This window comes from Coccinella septempunctata, chromosome 6 (assembly GCF_907165205.1).
Source record: "Coccinella septempunctata chromosome 6, icCocSept1.1, whole genome shotgun sequence".
In the NCBI taxonomy this organism is placed as follows: Eukaryota; Metazoa; Arthropoda; class Insecta; order Coleoptera; family Coccinellidae; genus Coccinella; species Coccinella septempunctata.
Window position 1 is genome coordinate 18,794,619 of NC_058194.1, and position 25,533 is coordinate 18,820,151.

Genomic DNA, 25,533 nt, shown 5'->3' on the forward strand with positions numbered 1-25,533 from the left:
ACCAAAGTTGAAATAGCCCAAATTTGAATTTGTGCCTATAACTCAAAAACAAAAGAAGATAGAGGAATGCAGTTGATGGCATTATTAGTTTCTCGAAAAAAGACGACATGAATGGTACATTCATTTTTCTCTATCTCGTTGGGATAAAAATTTGTAGTTCAGGTATCACCAATTTTGTCCACCCTGTACATATATCTGAAACTTAGGGAGCTGAACAAAAAATATCTTAAAATTACATATCCTGAGTAATACCATTGAGTATTAAACTTAAACTTAAAATTACTCAATGGTAATACCCAATTAACGCTAATATGAACTGTAGTTTTAGTCATAGTGGGACTCACCTGTACTATTAGTTTCCTCATTTTCTTGATCAATTTCTGTAGGTTCATCTTCGTCCTCATCTGGAAAAAAATTGCGAGGCGGCTGTAATAGTTGACCGGGTATCGTTAGGGGGAAATACGAGAGCAGCATTAAACTCAAGACGGAAAATCTCATCTCCAATTGCTGTAATACTTCTCTAAAGTATTCCCACTTTTAGCTAACATGGTCGTTACACTTCCCTGGAATGAAGGAAAACGAAGAAATGAGAAATTAGGCTAATTCCAGGTTTTCATGCATGAGGACACAAAAAATATGCATTCATCTCGCAGTAAATGAGGTTTTTTGCAGGTGTTTGTTGTATGTTGTGAAGTAAAAATATAAAATAAATGTTTGTTGTTTAAAATAATTGATCGTCATAATGTTTTTTGAATTGTACTTCTACATCACATTATAGCAGATCACATAATTCATATCCACATTTCCTATACCGTCTCTTACTTGATATGAAGTCAGTATATTTTTTCTTGTTATGAATGTGATCGATGGTGCGATAACTGCGAGGATATATCAGAGGATTACTATTGTTTTCTGCGAATGACAGTCGAAGAATTTGTTTTCTGCCCGCAGGGCGTCGCCAGCAATCGGGACAAATAACGCGTTGAACTCGAGTTAGGCAACCTAACATTCACGACTGAACAATGGATATATAAAGCTACGCATGCATAGCAAATAATAAATTTTCATTCAGTTTGAAGAAAAATATAAGTTTAAAGAAAAATATATCCTCTTATCCTTACTAATATTATCAATGTGAATGTCCACATGTGTTTTCGTTTGTATGTTTGTATGTTCGTTTTCACATAACTCCGGAACCAAAAGTCCTATTTTGATGGGGGTTTCACTATAGTGTAGACTCTACACTGTGAAAAATTTATTCGTGTTTTGCTGTGAATTTTATTTCCATTTAATGAAGAAATGACGAAAAATGTAATGTAACTATAAAAATGAATGTAACCCTCATCTGCTAACGGCAGATTTGTTTCTCGAAAACGGTTTTATATTTTCCAACATTGAGATGTAACTTCTTTTTTTTCATTTTCCAGTATCTGAAACAAATCGATAAGTATCTGTCAGTCAAGGGTTGATTCCCTGAATGAGTTTTTTGGAAACGGTCAATAATAAAACGTTCATTGAACGAGCGAATCCATTCAACCCCAAAAATAATATCGGGTGTGTCACATTCGAGGGATATTGATTTATAACTTTCTCCTATTCGGGCAATGTTGGCCGATGTTGAGATTTGATGAAGATATATGACCCTCTTTCCGGTAAATCCGAGCAATTTGATATTTGGATTTCAACAAGCGGGACTTGAAAAATACTCCACTCTAGCTGTTCTCTGGGAATTATGTATTGAAAATGAATTGAATTTCAACAAGAACTTCCAAATTACCTCATCTGGACTAGTGGAACATCTGTGATGATGAAAAATTAAATATGATAAATAATGTCTCATGAAATTTGAAATAGTTTCGGTTGAATGTCCTACACCCAATTTCATCAACATGAAAATTTGGTCGATACAGTTGCTTGTTTTTTCAAATAAATATATATTTTTTCGTCAAACAAACTCGATTGTTGAATTTTGTTGAGTAATCTAGAATATAAATATAAATTGGAGCAATAAAAATGAATAAAATTTTCTTAACACTCCAGTACTCGCGCGGGGTACTACAATACCCCAGGCTCCACGTATTGCTTATGTATCTATCGGACGCGCGAGTACTGGAGTGATAATAATAATAATCATTCGAAGGACTTTTTTGTCAAGTTAGCCATGTGTTTTTGACAGTTGACGTTTCGTGTTAGTATTTCGCATAGAGAGTCTCTGGTATTTCGAATACAAAATGTTACCTATCGAAATTCCATAGTCTATTTAATTTGAACTCTCTATATTTGCTATAAATTCAATCAATTCAATACAGGGTCTTTCACGAGGAACCTCACCCATATTTATGCGGGAAACTACTGAACGTATTTTCATGAAATTCAGCACTTATAAGTATTTCACGATGCTGATGAAATCTAAAATATTTTCAAGGCATGAGCACCTCCGGTTTTTCCGGAAATGACGTCAACTTCCGTTTTTCAAATTAGAACACCATTTTTTTATTGCAGAAATAGATTCCTTAGAAAATTGCAAGTTATTTTGATGTAACATTTTTCAGTTTTGGTTGGAAAATTCTCTCTGAGCGGGAAAATTCGAAAAAAAAATCGAAAATAGAGCTCCGCTGAAACAAGAATAACTTCGAGGTTTTTGGATGGAAAATTTTCATTTTTGGGATTTTTCAAGATGTAAGATTGATGTATTCACTTTAAGATTCGAAATCGCGATTCATGATACAGGGGGTGAAAAAATCGCTTTCAAAGTTAGGGATGACAAAATCGTGAAAAATCAATTTTTTCAAATTAGAACCCCATTTTTTTATGGCAGATATTGAATCTACGTTAAAAAATAATGTGAGTGTATGCATCACACCCTTGCCCTAGAGTGGATATTTTCTGAGTTATTCACAAAAAACTGTTTTTCGTCTTGAATTTTCAGCTATTTCTTTTCCCTTCACGCCAAAAAGATGAAATTTTCAGGAACTGTTACTTCAACCATGTTTTAGATTTTACTACCCTTATATGCAAGAGAAAAAAATTACAGGTTGTTCCTAAATAGATGGCGAATTTTTATTCGAATTTGTATCGGAAACCTCTTTATTTCAACTAATCTAATTTTCCTGCTCAGAGAGAATTTTCCAACCAAAACTGAAAAATGTTACATCAAAATAACTTAAAATTTTCTAAGGAATCTATTTCTGCAATAAAAAAATGGTGTTCTAATTTGAAAAACGGAAGTTGACGTCATTTCCGGAAAAACCGGAGGTGCTCATGCCTTGAAAATATTTTAGATTTCATCAGCATCGTGAAATACTTATAAGTGCTGAATTTCATGAAAATACATTCAGTAGTTTCCCGTATAAATATGGGTGAGGTTCCTCGTGAAAGACCCTGTATATATTTGGTTTTGATGAAGAATAAAACAAGTTTTGTTGTTGTCATTGTACACATTCAAAAACATGATTTTGAATTAGCAGAGTCCGCAGCCTCTTTGATGATTTGCTGCTATGTCGAAAATCTATAGGGCGGATTATTTAAGATGAAAAATAAACATTTCCTTAATCTCCCACTGACTCACTGAGAGAAAATATCCATGTATAAATAAATTTTGTGCCATACAAATGGCCGGTTCAATAACCATTGGGGAAATTTTGTGAAAGAAAATTCAAATGAATGATTTTCCCGAAGTCCTGAAATTATATCTCGCCACGAATTATTCATGAATAGGTATGGAATTCATACGGTACAGCGCGTGCCCTCAAATTATTAATGGACTCTATACGATGGGCCGCTTTCAACGGATTCATCATACACCCATATCTCCCGCATAGCGCGGATTTTATGTTTCATAAATATGGATTGAAAACTCCTCTACCCTTCCCAATATATTTCAGCATTATTGAAATTGACGAGATATACACACAGCGGATATTCTTCATATCATCGATGGCACTATTAAGAATAAAATTATTCCATTGACAAAATTCATAGAGGGCAGGGTGTTCATGAATAGTTTGACGTCTGTGATTAAAAAATTGAAAATACTTGTCTCCTCATCACTGATTTTCTTTCAACTAAATTTTATTCCAAATATGTTCTGTAGGATTCAATTCGTTCATCAACTTTTTCGAAGATTCAGCACATTTTGATCATTCTGTTATGCCAACATTCCTGAGGCATTTACAAGTTGATCAAGTTATTTTGAAGAAATTTTTATTCGACTATTACAGCACAAGGTTGGCACCCAACCAATTCTTGGTTTTCAGGGTTTCTTGCATGCAACAAAACCGTTTGTATAATGAGGGTTATCAGTCTGCTACTACTTAATCAATATGGATCCCTCCCTTGGAGTCAGGGTGCGAATTTATTCCACAAATTACACGCAGTTACCTTCGCAACTGCTTTAAATAGATTCCATGGAAGCTTTACGGCCCCGGTGAGGAATTTTCAAGCACAATTATTTCACATTTCTGGCAATATTCCAACTGAATTCTTCTGGTATCTGGTATTATGCAATAGAACACAGAGGTAACCATATCGCATTCGGAACTATCTGATTCACAAGTCTGAGGGTCCGAAACTCGACGAATTATGGAATTGGGTTTTTTCGTATGATTTAAATCGAAATTTTGTGATTTCGAATTCGAAAAAGAACTCATTGGGTCTTTTTGGGTTAGTCTTTCACTCGTACAAATATATAAATAATAGTAGATTCATGTGGTCAAAAAAACAATTTTTTCATCTACCATTCTTTCGAATCGGCTCTGTTCAAAAGATACAGGATGTTGAATTACCATAATAAAATGTGATTTTTAGTTCAATCTCACAAACGGTTCTATAGAATGAAATGAATTTCGGAACATGGTTTTTAATTTATTTAATGAATCTTTTTCGAAAACAAGATATCACTCACGTCTTCCAGTTTTCTCATTATTATCATTACGTGCCATAAATTCAAAAAACCCAACTCTGGAAACTAAGTTGAACGCTATCTAATGAATATTTGGAAGTTTTGCAAAATAAAAGTATTCCTCATATTTTCTCGTATAATACGTCGTTTTCGAGTAGTTCAAAAATTAAAAATATCTGTGAAAATCGAAAAATTGGGTACTTTGATCTATTTAAAAGATCCACAGATGTGTAGTGTCACAGGTTTAGCTAGTTATTCTGAAGGTAATTTTGATTTTCCAAGGGTGTGGCACAGCTCATTATGAAAACTGAAAAAGAATATATCTTTTTATCAGAGCCAAATCGCAAAAAATGGTATAGAAAATAAGTGTTTCTTTTGGCCTCAAGAATCTAATGTTAAAAGATTTGTACGAGTCAAAGATTCACCCTGTATATTATCTGTATTTTCGAAATTAATTCACATAAACATGACTGAGATGTCTCTTTGAATCTGAATTAAACTTAAGAGTCTTGTTGTCTACACTTCAGTGTAGAAGATGATAATAATAAGCTATTATATGAAGTTATTTAATAGTGAAACAAGGGGGCACAATAGACCTTAAGGTCGCAGTGAACTGTAACCCCTTCTCACTATAACTATATAGTGAAACAACAATAAAGGACGAAATATTTCACATGGCATGATACAATTCATAAATAAAAAAGAAATATATTTTCAACATGATGGAGCCGGACCTCATCTTGGCTTGGAATTGAGGAATTACCTTGGCAATACTTAGGCAAATAGATAAATAGGTAGAGTGCCCGTTTCGTGGCCTTCTCGATCTCCAGATCTTAACCCAATGTATTAGGTATTTCTTATGGGGAAAATTATGCTGAAGACATCTAGTCCAGAGAGCAGTTGATGAACAGAATAATCAACTGTTGCAATATATTACAGAATAATGGTGCTAGATGCGGAAGGCTTTATCCAATAATACGGCAAATGAAATGTGTACGAGCAAACTTGAAATGACACTGACTGAATTCAAATATAAGGAATTGATTCATTCCCATTTTTATTTTTATCCTTTATCATTGCATTTCAGTGTTCTGATTTCATTACTGAATGTGCTTATTAGAGTTGACGACTATCTAAATGATTTTTTTTCACGAATAGTTTCACGTTTCATATTCAATCATAAGTGTGAATAAATTAAATTTTTCGAACTTTGTGCAATTACAAAAATTCATAAGAGAAGGATTGTAAATGTTACAATTTCAATTTGTACCTATCTTTCAAGCCGTGTTTTTTAAATCTTAATAATTCGCATGTTTTTAAAATGATGAAGCAAGCATGATATATACAATATTGAAGGATGAAAAATTAAGAGTTTGCCTGATTAACTAAAAACAGTGTATTTCATGAATAAATAGCTCATCGGTATATGAATGTCATCCAATTGCTAACAATCCTGCAAGCACGAAAGCTATTTTGTTGCGGAAGTTGAAATGAATCGAATTGCCTGACACGCAGCGAATTAACTCGGCAGGTAACTCTATTTCTGAATTCAAATTTCACATCAGCATACCCCAGCTCACATAATTTTCATTACAGAATGAAGATTGCCTACGAATTCATATTGCTGGGTGTAGTTAGACTTAAAAATGATGTAATAAAACATTATTTGTATTCATTCGTGTAGTTACACAAATAAAAAAGCACCAATTTTTCAATTCCTTCAATAAAATACTGATCTGTTCTCAAATAGGATTTTTCTCATTATCTCCTGAATTTCAGCATCTATCTTTGTTGAAATATAATATTTTTCGGCTTATAGTTTTATATCGTTCAGATTAGAATTAGAAGGTGAAATATTCTTGAATATTCTAGTGAACATAGTTGCTTGCTGTAACAAATATCTCAAGCATATAGGCACATGTAAAAAAAGTAAAAACTTGGTAATTTCGATTTGAGTAAGGTTTACAAAAAAATATGTTGAATGGTTTTTTAAATAGTCAAGGGTATCTGTATATGTAGATTAGAAGAATACAGGATGCACCGTTACTGCAAAATAAATTTATATTTTTTTAAATGGTACACAATGTAAATTTTTTCAGTTTTTCATGATCTATTAAATTACAAATACAACCAAAAAGACCGCATAATTCCAACCTTCTTTATTCTACTGTTATTGATATATAATTTATTTAAATATTGAAAAAAAACTCTTACAGATTCCTACAACCATGATTGATCATGATTGGCTTTTGCCTATTCGACCCCCAAACTTCCCCTCAACACTGTTCAAAAAAATGGTGCAATAATAATAATTTCAAGAAGAAAAACCGTAGTGATTAGATCATCTTGGAATAAATTTCTACGTTCAGAGTTTCTCAAGAAGTGAATTACCCAAAATATGTGGTGGCACCACGTTCTTGTGACGAATTAGAAGATTATTGAAATTACCTAATTACCTGACTGAAATCTGACATCAAATTTCATATTTGGAAATACTGAGAATTCTGTATTCAAATGAGAGGGTTGAAGGAAATCTAAATATTTATTTAGATTATTATTTCATCTGTGAGACTGTAAATATACACCCCTCACTTGCCGTCTACGTTTTCTCCACCGAGTTTATTTACCATGCTTCAGTTTATATGAATATTTCGTGAAATACTTAGAATACGATAGGACAGGAACTTGAACAGGTTCTCGCTCTTCTTTCTATGTATGAAATTGAAAATAAAATTTCTTAGAAGGTTGAAATTTATCCAAAACAATTATTTGAACTATTTCAGAGATTTTTTTTCGAACTTCACTGGCATTCTAAAAACGTAGTGATGTTCAACAGATTTTTGGATTAAGTAATTCGAAAATAGCTAACTTCTTCAGAAATATCTCACTGTACTGTTCAATAATATGGCATTGAATCTAATAATATGAAATGAATGAAGTTAATTTCAGACTCAAGATTCAAGCGAAATAAAATTCCTCATCAGTTAGGTACCTAAATAATTAGATAAGGAAATATCTAATAATATAATATCTTGACTTCAGGGATTTCTTTGAGTTGAGGATTATTGGCAACCTCTAATCTACCACCAATTATCAAGAGGTGCACTTTTCTCTAGTCAAGGAACAATAAATGATTTTCGACTTTATAAAATTCCGATTACTTCTATAGTTACAGATAAAACAATGAAAGGTGAAAAAAGACAATGTAATCTCCTAAATACTTGATTAGATTTTACGCAGGTAAAAAATATTGCTTTGTGTAGTTTGTTGATTAAGTGCTGGTCCAGTATCTCCATCTATCTTCGAAAGAAACTGATTCGTCTTAAGGACAAATAGCTAGGTAACAAATTGGCGAATGCACTGATATCAAATCATACATCATGAATATGCACCGTAAAATTCGTCATTTTTTAGGGCACCTTAAAATATGCTTTTGATTGGTTCAATGGTCATCTGCGATTTTATCCTTGAAGTAGGGCAGTAGAGCAGAATCATCCAAATATCGATGTATTTTGACTGAATGAATTCGAAAGAATGATTAAAACATTTTTGTGTGACGTTGTTTTATATAAAACGAATGTTTCTTTTGTCAGATTTATGCTGATTTATGTTTGAAATTTCTTTTTTGATGAATTGTAGTAATCAGTGTGTTATTATTATTATTATATTATTTTGGATCTATTTTATAAAAAGAAGTATGAGGGGGGGGGAAATGTGAATAGGTACAATACGGTTGGTGTGTGAAAGAAGAGAGAATAAAGTATAAATGAAATAAAGAAAAAGAAGAAACAATGGAATGCATGGTGAATTTTCACTGTAGATTTATTGTACAGATAAATAATATAAAAAATTCAATAGTATGGTTCATTTTAAATCAGAAGTTTCGATAAAAAAAAATTGGAAAAAACAAATTGAAATAACACAAAAATTGTTTTTTCGAATTACTCAGCAGCAGTAATTTTACTTCTTCACCTTCATTCATCTACAACTAAAGGCCAAAATACTTCTGACTGCAAATTTTTTTTCACTTCTAATGAAATGTTATGATTAAAAGCTTAAAAGATTTCATGACAAAAAGTTTGTCGCTCTTTTTCAAAATGGCGATTGAGTTCAAAAATATCTTATCTATACCGATCAATTATTTCTGGATTGTTAACCATTTCAATTGATTTTGTATTTCAATCTATGTAAGCTACTGAAGTTTTTTTGCTGAATATATTTTTCTCCATTTCAAAAGAAGAGAAGTAGAGCGAAAATTGAATAATTTAAATCTGAAAATTTTTCGGAAACTAACATATATCAATATTTCAATAAAAAAACGTCTGATACGTAGAAGTGACTGTGTTACGATATAAGTTTTGAATTCTAACAAAAATCATACATCAAATCATAAAACCTTTAGGTTTGTCTGAATATAGATAGGTCTGCAAGTCGAAAGAGGATATTTTAAAGTATTTTATCAATTTCACGATTTCATTTCTTTTATTAAACTGAGGGATATTTATAAAGGTTCAGAAATGGAAAGAATTTGACAACACACAATTCCTGATGAAAATATATAGAATGTAGACTATTTATAGCAATTATGGCGAATCAGACTATCCAACTCAGAATTGACCTAGCTATGATCTTTCAAATGTCTCATAGATCTTCTCGTCCAAGACTGAGTCTCTATCTTAGTTTACCCCAAACATGAGATATGTAGTTCAAACTTACATAAAGAAGAATGAAAAAAATATATAAAAACTTACATGTCAATCTTAATTTCACCGGTTAACCTCTATCTATAAGACATACGTAGCAAGTTTACTGTTTAAAAATATTTTTCCATTTTCTGGGTAGAGGACAATCAATATAATTTTCTTATAATTGATGTGGCGGGAATTCCTCGAGTCAATAGTAAGATTTCTGATGACGTTAGAGTGCAGTGTTTCATTTCTATAGAATTTTTTATCATTCATAAAAATGTTCCTTGAAAACTGTGACAACAATCTTGAATTTGGTGAACTGTTTTGTTGTGAAATCAAGCGGTAATAATATTAAAATTTGTTCAAATAGAGTCGGAATTTAGACGTTAATTGAGAATTACGGTTCTCTATCAGTTAGTTCATCAAATGAATAAAATAATCCCCGAATAATTCAGCGATAATCGAACATTTTTCACCTCATTTTTCCAATTAGCATTGTACCACTATGTGCCGAACGTTCAATCAAAATCGTGATCGAACGAAGGATTAATGGGCTTCAATTATGCGTAATCGCTGAAAACCTGAAAATCCAATAGCACTGCCGCATCAAGAAGAACAACAAAGGCGTGAAATTATACCGTATACGGTCTAACCAAGTTTTCTATCCTGAGCTGACGATCAATAGAAGTCTGCCAATTTTCTTTGGTTTAACGGATTTTGCGAAAATATTCGCGACACATAGAAACATAATCACATCCTCCCAGAAAACACATAAATCACATAAAGGTACTTACACGTATTTGTAAATGTCTAATATCGTGTGACCGATAACTAACACGAAACTGTTTTTGCAAACTCGGGATCACAGTGTGCGTGGCGACAGACGCCGCCAACCTCCGGGTCAATGCGCCGACGTCTCTTCGTTTATTTTCCGGTGCCCGTCGATTTTCCCCAATTTCGGGGATGTGCGAAAACTGCGTAATGTGTTCTACTCAAGCCGTATTTTCCTTCAGTCGCATTGGAATGAATGATGAGAAATATTTTTCATAAACCATTACAGCAAAATCGGTATGCCTTCTAGCGATTCTTCTTGGCCTTGAAATTTTTAAGATTTTTTTTTCCCGAGTAGAACCACCTGGAGAAACCGTAGCTTCAGGTCACCTAGTTGATGCGCTTGGAGGTCAGATCAATCTCCTCTTGAGGAGTTGAAGGTTGTTTTCTCATGGAAACGCTTTAGGAGGGAGCGCGTTTAACAATTTGGCGGTTGGGTGAAGACCTCTGAAAGTTTCGCAATTGTTGGTTGAACATAGGCTAAAGATGGAATCGTTACTCAAACATTAGTTCCTTTAGCTCTTGGAAGCAACGCTATCCTTACCCATTCAGTACCATTGGTTAGCCGAGCTAACCAGAAATTAATGAATTTTAATGTAAATACTTAGTGGTTATTTCAGCGAACCATGCTGCCTATTTGGGGGGTGATTGCTTGTCAAAAAATGGGATGGACCTTTCATATAAACTTTTCTTTTTTGAGCCCCCTGCTGAGTTACAGCCCCCTGAAGATGGCACCCGAAAATTTTTGAATGTTTGGTGGTGCTTAAACCTTGTTTCGCAAGAAACTTTTTTTCTTAATTCATATTTTACAATAAAAAAACTACCCTAATCATCCTAGAACTCTTTGTTGATTATCTTCTGCGCTTCTGCTGCTGAACTTCGACTAAGCCTGGAGATTTAGCACAACTTGCTCGTGTGATGTGAGGTGGAAACACTTATCGAGCAAAATAAGAATCTTATTTTGATCATAAGTGATGAGGCTCAGAAAAGTGAGCTTAAGATTAAAATCTTAATGACATGGTAAACATAGAGAATTGGGAATTCTCCTCAATTCGGCATATCACAGCATATGCAAGTTTAAACCGAATAATTATGAGTTTCATTCATGAATTATTCAAATGAAATGCGGAAACTATTCAAAATCATTTTACAAATATGAGGTTTTAAAATTTAAATAGCTTCGTTTCTAGTTTAAGATTTGGCAACAGCACCTGCTAGAAAATAATAAGAACAATGGCTTGTTTATAAAATAATAGCTGTTGATTTACAGCCATCATAAGGCGCGTACGCAGTGGATATCCTCAACAGCAACCGGCCATAAAAATCCCATCAAATTTCACCACCTTCCTCGTTCGTCGCAGACTTCATAGACAGCCATCTTTGTTTGTCTCATCAAGATAGTTTATTTGTTGTCCTTTATTATCAACGCATATTTCAGTCGATGTTGCCAACTTGTGCAATAGAAACGAAACGCTTTGAATTTTAAATACCCATTGTTATTTTTCATTTCTAAGTACTGAAAAAAATAAACAGTTGAAATGGTTATTTCAAAATGTGGCGTTTCAAAGATATTTCATAAAAAATACATCATTTTCGTCAGAAGGAGTATTCCCTGTTGCTGGTACAGCCCAAAAGTGACACTTTTGTGCTCGTTTTATATTGTTGTATATTGTATACAGACGCTGAGAAAGCTTTCGTTGTAAGGAAATATGATACTTCAAAGCAATTGAGACAGAAAAGTGATAGGTTTGAATGATAAGAGCTAGAGAAGTTAATTTATGTAACTCAGTCTAGGATAAATTCATCCGAAGAGAGGGATGAATTTGTTAGGAGTCTGCAGAGTCTGCGTTCTGCGACTCATTTCAGGCAAGTTTATTAGCCTGGAGACCCTGAGAAGAAAAGAAAAACACAGGATATCACATCAAGTCCTGTCCTAAATGAGTTTTCGAGTGAAAATTACAGATTTTATGATTTTTTAAAAACTGTCTGGGTTTTATGCTGAACCTGTATTATCTCACCTCACACGAGGGAAATAAAAAGTAAAAGTAAACAACAGCTTTTACATTCATGTCAGCCACATCAACTTAATAGAAAAGATTGACTCACAAATAATTTGAATATTCCAATTTTCAAACCTTCTATAAAAATGATATTCGAGTGAATTCAAACAATAAAATTCTGTATTGATTAAATAGAAATTGATTGAACTAAACTAAATCCCTATTTCTATCAGTCTGTAGAAGTGATGTTCGTGAAGATGACATCATCATCATTTCATAGGTAGGATCTGAGTTTATTGCTGAAGAACTGTTATTCAAATTTGAAGAATGAGGATTGTAGAAATCATCTGAAAAATGTTTCAATGAGAAATTTTCACAGAAGGCGATATAAAGTCTGATTATTTTGTATTCACTTCATGAAATAGTGGAAATTATGCTGATTACGCCTATCGGCATAACATCTCAGCCTTTATTGACTGGCTCAAAACAGTGTTCAATGACATAAGTATAAGTAACTGGTGTAATGTAATTATAATAAACGAATAATAAGCGAATTAAAACTACTTCAACTCCCAATCCAATTTCATTTAGAAGAATATATCTTATGTTTTGTTATTTTTTGTATGTATATAATATATTATTCTGCATTGTATGAAGTAACTGAGTAAATTATATAAATTTATTTTATTGGTGAAATCATTATTTTTCTATATGAAATCTTGTAACTGTGGGAGAGTAGAACATAGAACTTTTCGTTTCGAAGATATTTCGAATTATTTTGTTTAAAAACGTTGTTTCGCTTCATTCTATTTCTTATCAGTCAATAAACAGTCGTCTTAAATATAGAAGCTATGTTTTTTCAGTACAATTTTCATCTCAAAAAATCTTATTCACAACAGTTTTGAATAAAGTGCTTAGTGCCCTTAAATTTAATTGTAAATACTTTCACAAAATGCTTATTGAGCGCTTTTGTTCAGTGCCCTTCACAACTGATACCTTTGGTCAATTTGGGCACAAGGAAAATATTGAACAGAAATATATCTAAATGCACTTCTTCATTTTCAGTTTATTTGTGTATTGAGTGAAACAGGTGTATTCCAGGTGTGAAAATCTGAGGTCTAACATTGTAGGTAGCAAAATATCGTCTCCAATTTTTTTTCACCACATTCATATGTATATTACAAGTAGAATTAGTTCTACAATGGCATGAAAAGTCTTAGGTGCCTTTTCTACAATGGCATGAAAAGTCTTAGGTGCCTTATTTGATTTTTCCTTCCCTTTTTAAATAAATAGGTTATATCTATGAATCTCGATACCGTGATATTTTATGGACATTTACACCAGTCGGTGATGGGGATGAGCAGATTATGCATTATTTCACCAAAAATGAGTGACCAAATTCAGATATGACATAGAAGACACTATAACTATTTATTTCATTTTCTATTTCCTTGATGTCTTCCTACAGTTGAATTATGTATATGTCATATACATATATATACATATATACATATATATGTCAATCATGAAACGACCTGTATAATTTTTTTATCGTTCATTGATAATTTCATATCACTGATTGGAAGTTTATCACTATCTATGCATATCCAGAACTCTACACGAGAGATTTCATGAATAGCATAGACTATCATTACATTATTCCAGGAATAAAGTACCTAGACTGGAAAATACCTACCTATCGCATTCATGATGGGACCTATCTCTTGATTCCTTTTTTTCTTCAAGACTGTACAAATTGCATAAGGAATAAGAAAAGTGGAGGCACCTAAAAGAAACCTAAAAAGAAACCAAAAAAAGGATTACAAGTTCATTTCAAAATAGTCGGTCGAAATTTCATGCAAGTGCATAAAACGCAAACAATTTCTTTAAAAAAGAAAAAAAGGTCAAAATATGTTGTGACGCATTTTTTATATTTCAATCTTTATTAAAAGAATATTGATTTAAGACAGACCTTGAAAGTCACTTTTAATTGTTGTGAAAGAAATAAGAAAAACAAATATATTAGAAAATGAGAGACAAATAATAAAATCTTACCCGAGTCCCAGAAGTATATAATCTTCTCTATAGCTCGAAGAACTGTTAGCTCTGTAAGAGTCCGGAGCATCTAATTTATCGATTGATGATTTGGTATTGTTACTGAAGAACATACAAATACCATCCGCCATCATATGACATTTTTCTTGACGAAAATAATTGAAGAGTTCCAAGCACGTTCTGCTAAAGAGTGGATTACATTTGTATTTATCCTTCGGATCAATGATATAAAAAGAATTACAGATACAAGTTTCTTTGGCTGAACACCTTCCATTCACGCACGTTCTGCTACAGAGTGGATTGCATTTGTATTTATCTTTCGGATCGATGATAAAGCCAGAATTGCAGGTACAAGTTTCTTTGGCTGAACATCTTCCATTCACGCACGTTCTGCTACAGAATGGATTGCATTTGTATTTATCTTTCGGATCGATGATATAGCCAGAATTGCAGGTACAAGTTTCTTTGGCTGAACACCTTCCATTCACGCACGTTCTGCTACAGAGTGGATTGCATTTGTATTTATCTTTCGGATCGATGAGAAAGCCAGAATTGCAGGTACAAGTTTCTTTGGCTGAACACCTTCCATTCACGCACGTTCTGCTACAGAGTGGATTGCATTTGTATTTATCTTTCGGATCGATGAGAAAGCCAGAATTGCAGGTACAAGTTTCTTTGTCTGAACACCTTCCATTCACGCACGTTCTGCTACAGAGTGGATTGCATTTGTATTTATCTTTCGGATCGATGATAAAGCCAGAATTGCAGGTACAAGTTTCTTTGGCTGAACACCTTCCATTCACGCACGTTCTGCTACAAAGTGGATTGCATTTGTATTTATCTTTCGGATCGATGATATAGCCAGAATTGCAGGTACAAGTTTCTTTGGCTGAACACCTTCCATTCACGCACGTTCTGCTACAGAATGGATTGCATTTGTATTTATCTTTCGGATCGATGATATAGCCAGAATTGCAGGTACAAGTTTCTTTGGCTGAACACCTTCCATTCACGCACGTTCTGCTACAGAGTGGATTGCATTTGTATTTATCTTTCGGATCGATGATAAAGCCAGAATTGCAGGTACAAGTTTCTTTGGCTGAACATCTTCCATTCACGCACGTTCTGCTACAGAATGGATTGCATTTGTATTTATCTTTCGGATCGATGATATAGCCAGAATTGCAGGTACAAGTTTCTTTGGCTGAACACCTTCCATTCACGCACGTTCTGCTACAGAGTGGATTGCATTTGTATTTATCTTTCGGATCGATGAGAAAGCCAGAATTGCAGGTACAAGTTTCTTTGGCTGAACACCTTCCATTCACGCACGTTCTGCTACAGAGTGGATTGCATTTGTATTCATCTTTCGGATCGATGATAAAGCCAGAATTGCAGGTACAAGTTTCTTTGGCTGAACACCTTCCATTCACGCACGTTCTGCTACAGAGTGGAATGCATTTGTATTTATCTTTCGGATCGATGATAAAGCCAGAATTGCAGGTACAAGTTTCTTTGGCTGAACACCTTCCATTCACGCACGTTCTGCTACAGAGTGGATTGCATTTGTATTTATCTTTCGGATCGATGATATAGCCAGAATTGCAGGTACAAGTTTCTTTGGCTGAACACCTTCCATTCACGCACGTTCTGCTACAGAGTGGAATGCATTTGTATTTATCTTTCGGATCGATGATAAAGCCAGAATTGCAGGTACAAGTTTCTTTGGCTGAACACCTTCCATTCACGCACGTTCTGCTACAGAGTGGAATGCATTTGTATTTATCTTTCGGATCGATGATAAAGCCAGAATTGCAGGTACAAGTTTCTTTGGCTGAACACCTTCCATTCACGCACGTTCTGCTACAGAGTGGAATGCATTTGTATTTATCTTTCGGATCGATGATAAAGCCAGAATTGCAGGTACAAGTTTCTTTGGCTGAACACCTTCCATTCACGCACGTTCTGCTACAGAGTGGATTGCATTTGTATTTATCTTTCGGATCGATGATATAGCCAGAATTGCAGGTACAAGTTTCTTTGGCTGAACACCTTCCATTCACGCACGTTCTGCTACAGAGTGGATTGCATTTGTATTTATCTTTCGGATCGATGATATAGCCAGAATTGCAGGTACAAGTTTCTTTGGCTGAACACCTTCCATTCACGCACGTTCTGCTACAGAGTGGATTGCATTTGTATTTATCTTTCGGATCGATGATAAAGCCAGAATTGCAGGTACAAGTTTCTTTGGCTGAACACCTTCCATTCACGCACGTTCTGCTACAGAGTGGATTGCATTTGTATTTATCTTTCGGATCGATGATAAAGCCAGAATTGCAGGTACAAGTTTCTTTGGCTGAACACCTTCCATTCACGCACGTTCTGCTACAGAGTGGATTGCATTTGTATTTATCTTTCGGATCGATGATATAGCCAGAATTGCAGGTACAAGTTTCTTTGTCTGAACACCTTCCATTCACGCACGTTCTGCTACAGAGTGGATTGCATTTGTATTTATCTTTCGGATCGATGATAAAGCCAGAATTGCAGGTACAAGTTTCTTTGGCTGAACACCTTCCATTCACGCACGTTCTGCTACAGAGTGGATTGCATTTGTATTTATCTTCCGGATCGATGATAAAGCCAGAATTGCAGGTACAAGTTTCTTTGGCTGAACACCTTCCATTCACGCACGTTCTGCTACAGAGTGGATTGCATTTGTATTTATCTTTCGGATCGATGATATAGCCAGAATTGCAGGTACAAGTTTCTTTGTCTGAACACCTTCCATTCACGCACGTTCTGCTACAGAGTGGATTGCATTTGTATTTATCTTTCGGATCGATGATAAAGCCAGAGTTGCAGGTACAAGTTTCTTTGGCTGAACACCTTCCATTCACGCACGTTCTGCTACAGAGTGGATTGCATTTGTATTTATCTTTCGGATCGATGATAAAGCCAGAATTGCAGGTACAAGTTTCTTTGGCTGAACACCTTCCATTCACGCACGTTCTGCTACAGAGTGGATTGCATTTGTATTTATCTTTCGGATCGATGATAAAGCCAGAATTGCAGGTACAAGTTTCTTTGGCTGAACACCTTCCATTCACGCACGTTCTGCTACAGAGTGGATTGCATTTGTATTTATCTTTCGGATCGATGAGAAAGCCAGAATTGCAGGTACAAGTTTCTTTGGCTAAACACCTTCCATTCACGCACGTTCTGCTACAGAGTGGATTGCATTTGTATTTATCTTTCGGATCGATGATATAGCCAGAATTGCAGGTACAAGTTTCTTTGGCTGAACACCTTCCATTCACGCACGTTCTGCTACAGAGTGGATTGCATTTGTATTTATCTTTCGGATCGATGAGAAAGCCAGAATTGCAGGTACAAGTTTCTTTGGCTGAACACCTTCCATTCACGCACGTTCTGCTACAGAGTGGATTGCATTTGTATTTATCTTTCGGATCGATGATAAAGCCAGAATTGCAGGTACAAGTTTCTTTGGCTGAACACCTTCCATTCACGCACGTTCTGCTACAGAGTGGATTGCATTTGTATTTATCTTTCGGATCGATGATATAGCCAGAATTGCAGGTACAAGTTTCTTTGGCTGAACACCTTCCATTCACGCACGTTCTGCTACAGAGTGGATTGCATTTGTATTTATCTTTCGGATCGATGATAAAGCCAGAATTGCAGGTACAAGTTTCTTTGGCTGAACACCTTCCATTCACGCACGTTCTGCTACAGAGTGGATTGCATTTGTATTTATCTTTCGGATCGATGATATAGCCAGAATTGCAGGTACAAGTTTCTTTGGCTGAACACCTTCCATTCACGCACGTTCTGCTACAGAGTGGATTGCATTTGTATTTATCTTTCGGATCGATGAGAAAGCCAAAATTGCAGGTACAAGTTTCTTTGGCTGAACACCTTCCATTCACGCACGTTCTGCTACAGAGTGGATTGCATTTGTATTTATCTTTCGGATCGATGAGAAAGCCAAAATTGCAGGTACAAGTTTCTTTGGCTGAACACCTTCCATTCACGCACGTTCTGCTACAGAGTGGATTGCATTTGTATTTATCTTTCGGATCGATGAGAAAGCCAAAATTGCAGGTACAAGTTTCTTTGGCTGAACACCTTCCATTCACGCACGTTCTGCTACAGAGTGGATTGCATTTGTATTTATCTTTCGGATCGATGAGAAAGCCAAAATTGCAGGTACAAGTTTCTTCGGCTGAACACCTTCCATTCACGCACGTTCTGCTACAGAGTGGATTGCATTTGTATTTATCTTTCGGATCGATGAGAAAGCCAAAATTGCAGGTACAAGTTTCTTTGGCTGAACACCTTCCATTCACGCACGTTCTGCTACAGAGTGGATTGCATTTGTATTTATCTTTCGGATCGATGAGAAAGCCAAAATTGCAGGTACAAGTTTCTTTGGCTGAACACCTTCCATTCACGCACGTTCTGCTACAGAGTGGATTGCATTTGTATTTATCTTTCGGATCGATGAGAAAGCCAAAATTGCAGGTACAAGTTTCTTTGGCTGAACACCTTCCATTCACGCACGTTCTGCTACAGAGTGGATTGCATTTGTATTTATCTTTCGGATCGATGAGAAAGCCAAAATTGCAGGTACAAGTTTCTTTGGCTGAACACCTTCCATTCACGCACGTTCTGCTACAGAGTGGATTGCATTTGTATTTATCTTTCGGATCGATGAGAAAGCCAAAATTGCAGGTACAAGTTTCTTTGGCTGAACACCTTCCATTCACGCACGTTCTGCTACAGAGTGGATTGCATTTGTATTTATCTTTCGGATCGATGAGAAAGCCAAAATTGCAGGTACAAGTTTCTTCGGCTGAACACCTTCCATTCACGCACGTTCTGCTACAGAGTGGATTGCATTTGTATTTATCTTTCGGATCGATGAGAAAGCCAAAATTGCAGGTACAAGTTTCTTTGGCTGAACACCTTCCATTCACGCACGTTCTGCTACAGAGTGGATTGCATTTGTATTTATCTTTCGGATCGATGAGAAAGCCAAAATTGCAGGTACAAGTTTCTTTGGCTGAACACCTTCCATTCACGCACGTTCTGCTACAGAGTGGATTGCATTTGTATTTATCTTTCGGATCGATGAGAAAGCCAAAATTGCAGGTACAAGTTTCTTTGGCTGAACACCTTCCATTCACGCACGTTCTGCTACAGAGTGGATTGCATTTGTATTTATCTTTCGGATCGATGAGAAAGCCAAAATTGCAGGTACAAGTTTCTTTGGCTGAACACCTTCCATTCACGCACGTTCTGCTACAGAGTGGATTGCATTTGTATTTATCTTTCGGATCGATGAGAAAGCCAAAATTGCAGGTACAAGTTTCTTTGGCTGAACACCTTCCATTCACGCACGTTCTGCTACAGAGTGGATTGCATTTGTATTTATCTTTCGGATCGATGAGAAAGCCAAAATTGCAGGTACAAGTTTCTTTGGCTGAACACCTTCCATTCACGCACGTTCTGCTACAGAGTGGATTGCATTTGTATTTATCTTTCGGATCGATGAGAAAGCCGAAATTGCAGGTACAAGTTTCTTTGGCTGAACACCTTCCATTCACGCACGTTCTGCTACAGAGTGGATTGCATTTGTATTTATCTTTCGGATCGATGATAAAGCCAGAATTGCAGGTACAAGTTTCTTTGGCTGAACACCTTCCATTCACGCACGTTCTGCTACAGAGTGGATTGCATTTGTATTTATCTTTCGGATCGATGATGTAGCCAGAATTGCAGGTACAAGTTTCTTTGGCTGAACACCTTCCATTCACGCACGTTCTGCTACAGAGTGGATTGCATTTGTATTTATCTTTCGGATCGATGATATAGCCAGAATTGCAGGTACAAGTTTCTTTGGTTGAACACCTTCCATTCACGCACGTTCTGCTACAGAGTGGATTGCATTTGTATTTATCTTTCGGATCGATGATAAAGCCAGAATTGCAGGTACAAGTTTCTTTGGCTGAACACCTTCCATTCACGCACGTTCTGCTACAGAGTGGATTGCATTTGTATTTATCTTTCGGATCGTGGATAAAGCCAGAATTGCAGGTACAAGTTTCTTTGGCTGAACACCTTCCATTCACGCACGTTCTGCTACAGAGTGGATTGCATTTGTATTTATCTTTCGGATCGATGATATAGCCAGATTTGCATTTACAAGTTTCTTTGGCTGAGCATACTCCATTCGTACAAGGTTTACTGCAAAACCGATCACATTTATTTTTCGTTTTCTTGTCCAGAAGAAATCCTTCGTTACAGATACATTTTCCGCCTTTGCATTTTCCGTTGATACAAGAAGTTCTGCATTCTCTGCGAATATCATGCTATTAGAATTGTTTCTGAAATGTTTCTTTTGGGCCCCATACACACTTCACCTCGACTCTTTTCCGTATTAGGTATATGATTTGCATTCCAAAGTTTTGAGCATTAAATAAATATAGGATGAATCGGAAATGTCGAGCAAAATTTCTGTAGATGATAAAATACCATAAAAAAATTCGTATCACATAAAAAATACATACAGAGGCTGACTTGCTCTTTGAGAAGCTTGTTGAAAACTACCATAAGTAAATTCGAAGAATCAGAGAATCATGAGATTTATGTCTTAGTATCCTCAAATAAAACCCAATATTTGAATGTATTATATGGTAAGTATGTATGTATGTAGGACCTATTTTCGAAGTAATGTGGGAAAATCCTATTATCGTTATTCCTCTTCTGAGGGTGGTATCATCCTTATTATAAGTTCATGTGACAACTTAATTTTTTATGTTTTATCATCCCCAGAAAGATTACTCGACATTTACGATTTACTTTGTATAATTATAGTTTGAAAAATTTTATATGTATATGTACATATTGTAAAACATATTGGACTAAGGAAAATATTTAAGGAGGTTTTCTATTTGGATAATTTTGATATTCGTGATACCTAATGAACCGTTGGAAATGAACATGAACAATTATAAGTGTCCACCATTCACGATCTTAAAAAAATCCATTCGGCTTCTAAAAAAAGAAATTCAATATGACCAATGTACAGGATGATTCTTTGATTTGTTCCTATATTTTAATAGTGTATTCTCGAGGACAAAAGAAACACTTTTTTCTCTACCATTTCGGCCTTAATAAAAAGAAAAGATATAGCAGTTTCATGTTCTCATAATGGGTACCCTCCATAGCAAAAATAAAGAATCAAAATTCATAATTGTATAACCTACTTGAGGGCGGGTTTTGGAAGGTGTGTTGTATCTATAATAACACAGACATTATAATCTACTGTCATCAAAATTGTATTTTCCTCGATATCAATATATTTTATTTGATTAAATGAAAAAAATTTGAATAAAAGCATATATAAGAACCGGTTGATCAATCCGAATTGATTTCGATCAACCAAGTTGATAAAACGGGCTGAAGCTCGTATTGGGCCCATTAAATTATGTTAAAAAATCATTGAAATTATCACATTCCCTTAGAAAGTGCTTGTTTTCGATCTTTATTTCGTAAAACGTACCGATAGTTTCTTATCGTGAGTTAAAATTTTTTTTTGTCGTACTCTCAGATCAGCTCTGTTGAAAAAATATTTTCATTCCGAGAAAAATTTGTAAGAAGATATATTACGATATGATATTTGTACAGGGTATCCCAAATTGCTTGGTTTTGGCTGTTTCTGGTACCTGGTTCTGCTGCATTTTCAACATATCCTCATACGAAAAAATTCAAACGACTGAGGTCTTCTGATTTTGCTGGCCAAGCGATAGGACCATGCGTTCCCATCCACTGGTTGCCTATATCTAAGGCAATGCTTCATTTGCTTTCATTTACGAAAATTCATCTCATTCTATGACCTGTCTAGTCTGACTGTCTGAAGTACTAGAAATAGCCAAATTCAAACAATGCAGTAATAGAACAAGGAGATGATATAACAGCCTTTGTTGTGTAGAAATGAGGAAGGAATCATGATACGGGAAACACACTTTCATATCAATCATATCCGAAGTACGTTTTATGGTTATCATACAAACGGTTTTACGATAAAGAGGGATTCGATATACTCTGTTCTTGTGAAATAATGTTTTTCCACAATTTTTCATTTCTATTGAGTGAAATAATATACAGGATTCGCCACCTAAAACTCCTAAAATTTTATTCATTTCTCAATGAACTGTTTACTTTTTCATATTTGGGATATATTCAAGAATGTTTGATATAATTCATGCCGCCTTTTTCCTTGAAGACTCATTCTATTATGTATATCTGATGAAAGCTAATTCCTCACAATTTATCAGGATAATTGTTTTGGTACAGGGTGTTCCAGAAAAAAACCGTCCAGAAAACCTGATTTCAATTGACAGTCATTTCGTTCACTTTTTCACATTCAAGTTTATCTATACTTTATTTTAGCAGTCGGTTGGCCATGAAATAATTTTCTCAAGTTTTTGTAACTAGAACGGAGTAAGGTGGGAACTCATGAAATGTCGTTAATGTCATAACGCCGTTGCCACAACTAATATCAATTTTTATTACGAAAATGCCGAAAGTGATCGAAAAAAAAACAGGGTTTCAGGAAGTGCTATTTAGAATTCAGGTCCGCTCATTCAAATAGTTATACCCTGATATTCAAAAATCCACAATACGTCAGACGGTAGCGAACATATTCAATGTCAGAGAATTTATATAATGTTTCATCTGAATCTAAACGACTTATATTTCAGCTGAATATTTCCACAATCAGAAAGATTGTGAGTGAAAAGAATGACAAAGAATTTCCTTCTTTTGGGAAATCCAAAAAAGTGGTGGCATTTGAGAATTTTATGTTTGAGTGAATTAATGCGAAAAGTTTACTACAGGATTTTCGATTAATGTCATCGTAGAATAAGTTCACGAAAATTGATTTTTCTATTTTTTATTAGACTTCTCCTATACTTATATTGATGCAAAATGATTTTTGTTGAAGAATTTAACATTCTTGTAATTATCTGTTTATTCCTTCGGGAGGTACCCATTCCCAACCCCTGCATCATATGCATTTCATCTTCGGGTTAATATTTTTGAAATCTACAACTGATGTAAGATCTAACGTATTCAAACTTTAGCCAAAGAAGATAACGAACATTTACTCTCCTCAAGCTAGTGCATATTATGATATTACACTGATCTCTTGTATTTTCCATGCCAATAACTGGATTTGGTATGCCTTCAATCAATTCGTATAAACTTCAATTACCTATGTTCTTCACATATTTTCCGAAGAGATTCGACATTGTGATAAAATACGTAATAACAGAAATTTTTACGTAGAACGGGCAACATAGCGTTGATTTAAAACCCAAAAATGTTTTGACAAGCTCACATTCAAAGATTTATAGACTATAATCTTTGCCCACATTTTCGTACTATACAGAGTGAAATGTGTCAAATTTCCATGGCCAACCGAGTGCTAAAATAAAAGTGAATGGAGTATACTCAATAATGTCATTCTTATTAATCCAGTAGAGGATACCGGCATCGAATTCATTTGTCTAATGTGAATTACGCGCCATTTCATTATATGCTATGTCAAATGAAAGCTAGTAAAATTCCCTAATGAAGGATAAAATCTGTTTAAGTACAGGTTGTCCCGAAAAAAAAACCGCCCAGAAACCAATTTTCAATTGACGGTCATTTTGAAATTCCATCTTGGAAAAAATTTAACTCAATAATTGTTTCAAAAGAAATTATGAAAATCTACAATAATTTGACACCCCGCTCGCAAAATTATTTCAAAAATTGACTAAGTTATCGGACTCTGATATAAAATCCAGAATTATCTTGAAAATGAACCTGATAATTCAAAGCTCCTAGATCTTTTCTTTTGGAAGTTGCAGGCTAGACGGATATAGAACTACATAGATTTAACCAGGGAAGCTGAATATTCTGAAAATATCTAGGAAATATTTTTCGACTAATAGAAGAAACAAAAATTTGTTATAAAATTAAACTTCTTCTTTCACAACTCCTAAATCCCTCAAAATAAATCATTCCTCATTTTAACAAGGCATTTGTGTGACTCAAACTAACTTACCCATAATCTAGTGTTTGCACAATGTTTAGCGCCATGCATAAAAAATAGAGAACTAATAAAAAGTTTGAACTCATTATGTTCAATTTCATACACTGCATTTTGAGTGGTATTTGCCATAGAGTTGTCTTTATCCTTATATATTATTTTATCACCGGAAACTGAAGATAATCGAAATTAGGAACTAAGACCAATCTGATGGATTACCATGTGAAAACCTGCATGCAAAAAATTCCACATGAAGATTTCCTGCACTTTGTTTCGATTAATCATCCCGGAAAATGATATATAAGATTTAAATCAGTTCTTTCCTACTTAATACAAATCGAACCTGAAACTTAATGGGTCTTCACCCAGAATGCTCTACACTGAAACATTTTTTTTTCAGAAAAACAACAAAACTTTTTTGAACTGCCAACCTGTTGTTATGATTTAAATATGAACTAAAGAGCTGCGAAAATTGCATATCATAGTTCAATAATAGTCATCGCGAATTACAATAATTCAGTGGAGTATCATAGGGTGTGTTATAACGTAAATAAGGGAGGTGGAAAGAAATCAAATTGAAATTGTGTCAGCTAAAAAGAGCCTGTTGGAAAACCCATGTAAATGAATTACTAGGAATACCAGAAAAGATATCACTGATGATGTACCTACTTAGTTTCGTATATCCGTAATTTCTCACTTCAATTTCTGAATTGTCTATTATGCAGATTTAGTAAAAAACAAAGCAACGCAACTTTTCATCCATATATAATTGTGGGGTTTATCATACACTCTCTACGAGCAGTGGAGGGTAGTTAACTTTCATCAGATGACACCCCTAACTCTTAATTTGTGCCAGAAATGGTTAGACCGTTTATTTTGAGGATTTGGTCATTAATGGGGTCTTTTATCACCACACTATGCAACTCATTGAAT

At 34.8% G+C, this 25,533-nt stretch overlaps 2 protein-coding genes across 7 annotated transcripts in view; both read right to left on the bottom strand.

Annotated features, from left to right (window-relative positions):
• The window catches only part of LOC123315487, a 48,284-nt gene extending 37,387 nt beyond the window's left edge, over nucleotides 1-10,897 (bottom strand). For 2 of the 6 annotated variants that reach the window (XM_044901194.1, XM_044901193.1), the window contains exons 1-2: nucleotides 10,383-10,895; nucleotides 345-563 (exon numbers count right to left, since the gene is read on the bottom strand). In XM_044901194.1, the coding sequence (XP_044757129.1) occupies nucleotides 345-498 (154 nt within the window). In that variant the 5' untranslated portion in view covers nucleotides 499-563; nucleotides 10,383-10,895. Of the gene's footprint in view, nucleotides 1-344; nucleotides 564-10,382 lie in introns of all 6 variants that reach the window. The other 4 variants (XM_044901191.1, XM_044901192.1, XM_044901195.1 and 1 more) reach the window with 4 other exon arrangements.
• Nucleotides 10,898-12,465: 1,568 nt separating this feature from the next.
• LOC123314692 (fibrillin-1-like) lies at nucleotides 12,466-24,715 on the bottom strand. Its single transcript, XM_044899995.1, has 4 exons — nucleotides 24,616-24,715; nucleotides 14,475-20,858; nucleotides 14,116-14,216; nucleotides 12,466-12,766 (listed from the first exon to the last, which is right to left on the bottom strand). The coding sequence occupies exons 1-4, from the start codon at nucleotides 24,711-24,713 to the stop codon at nucleotides 12,627-12,629; spliced, it is 6,723 nt and encodes a 2,240-aa protein (XP_044755930.1). The 5' UTR covers nucleotides 24,714-24,715; the 3' UTR covers nucleotides 12,466-12,626.
• Nucleotides 24,716-25,533: the final 818 nt, after the last annotated feature.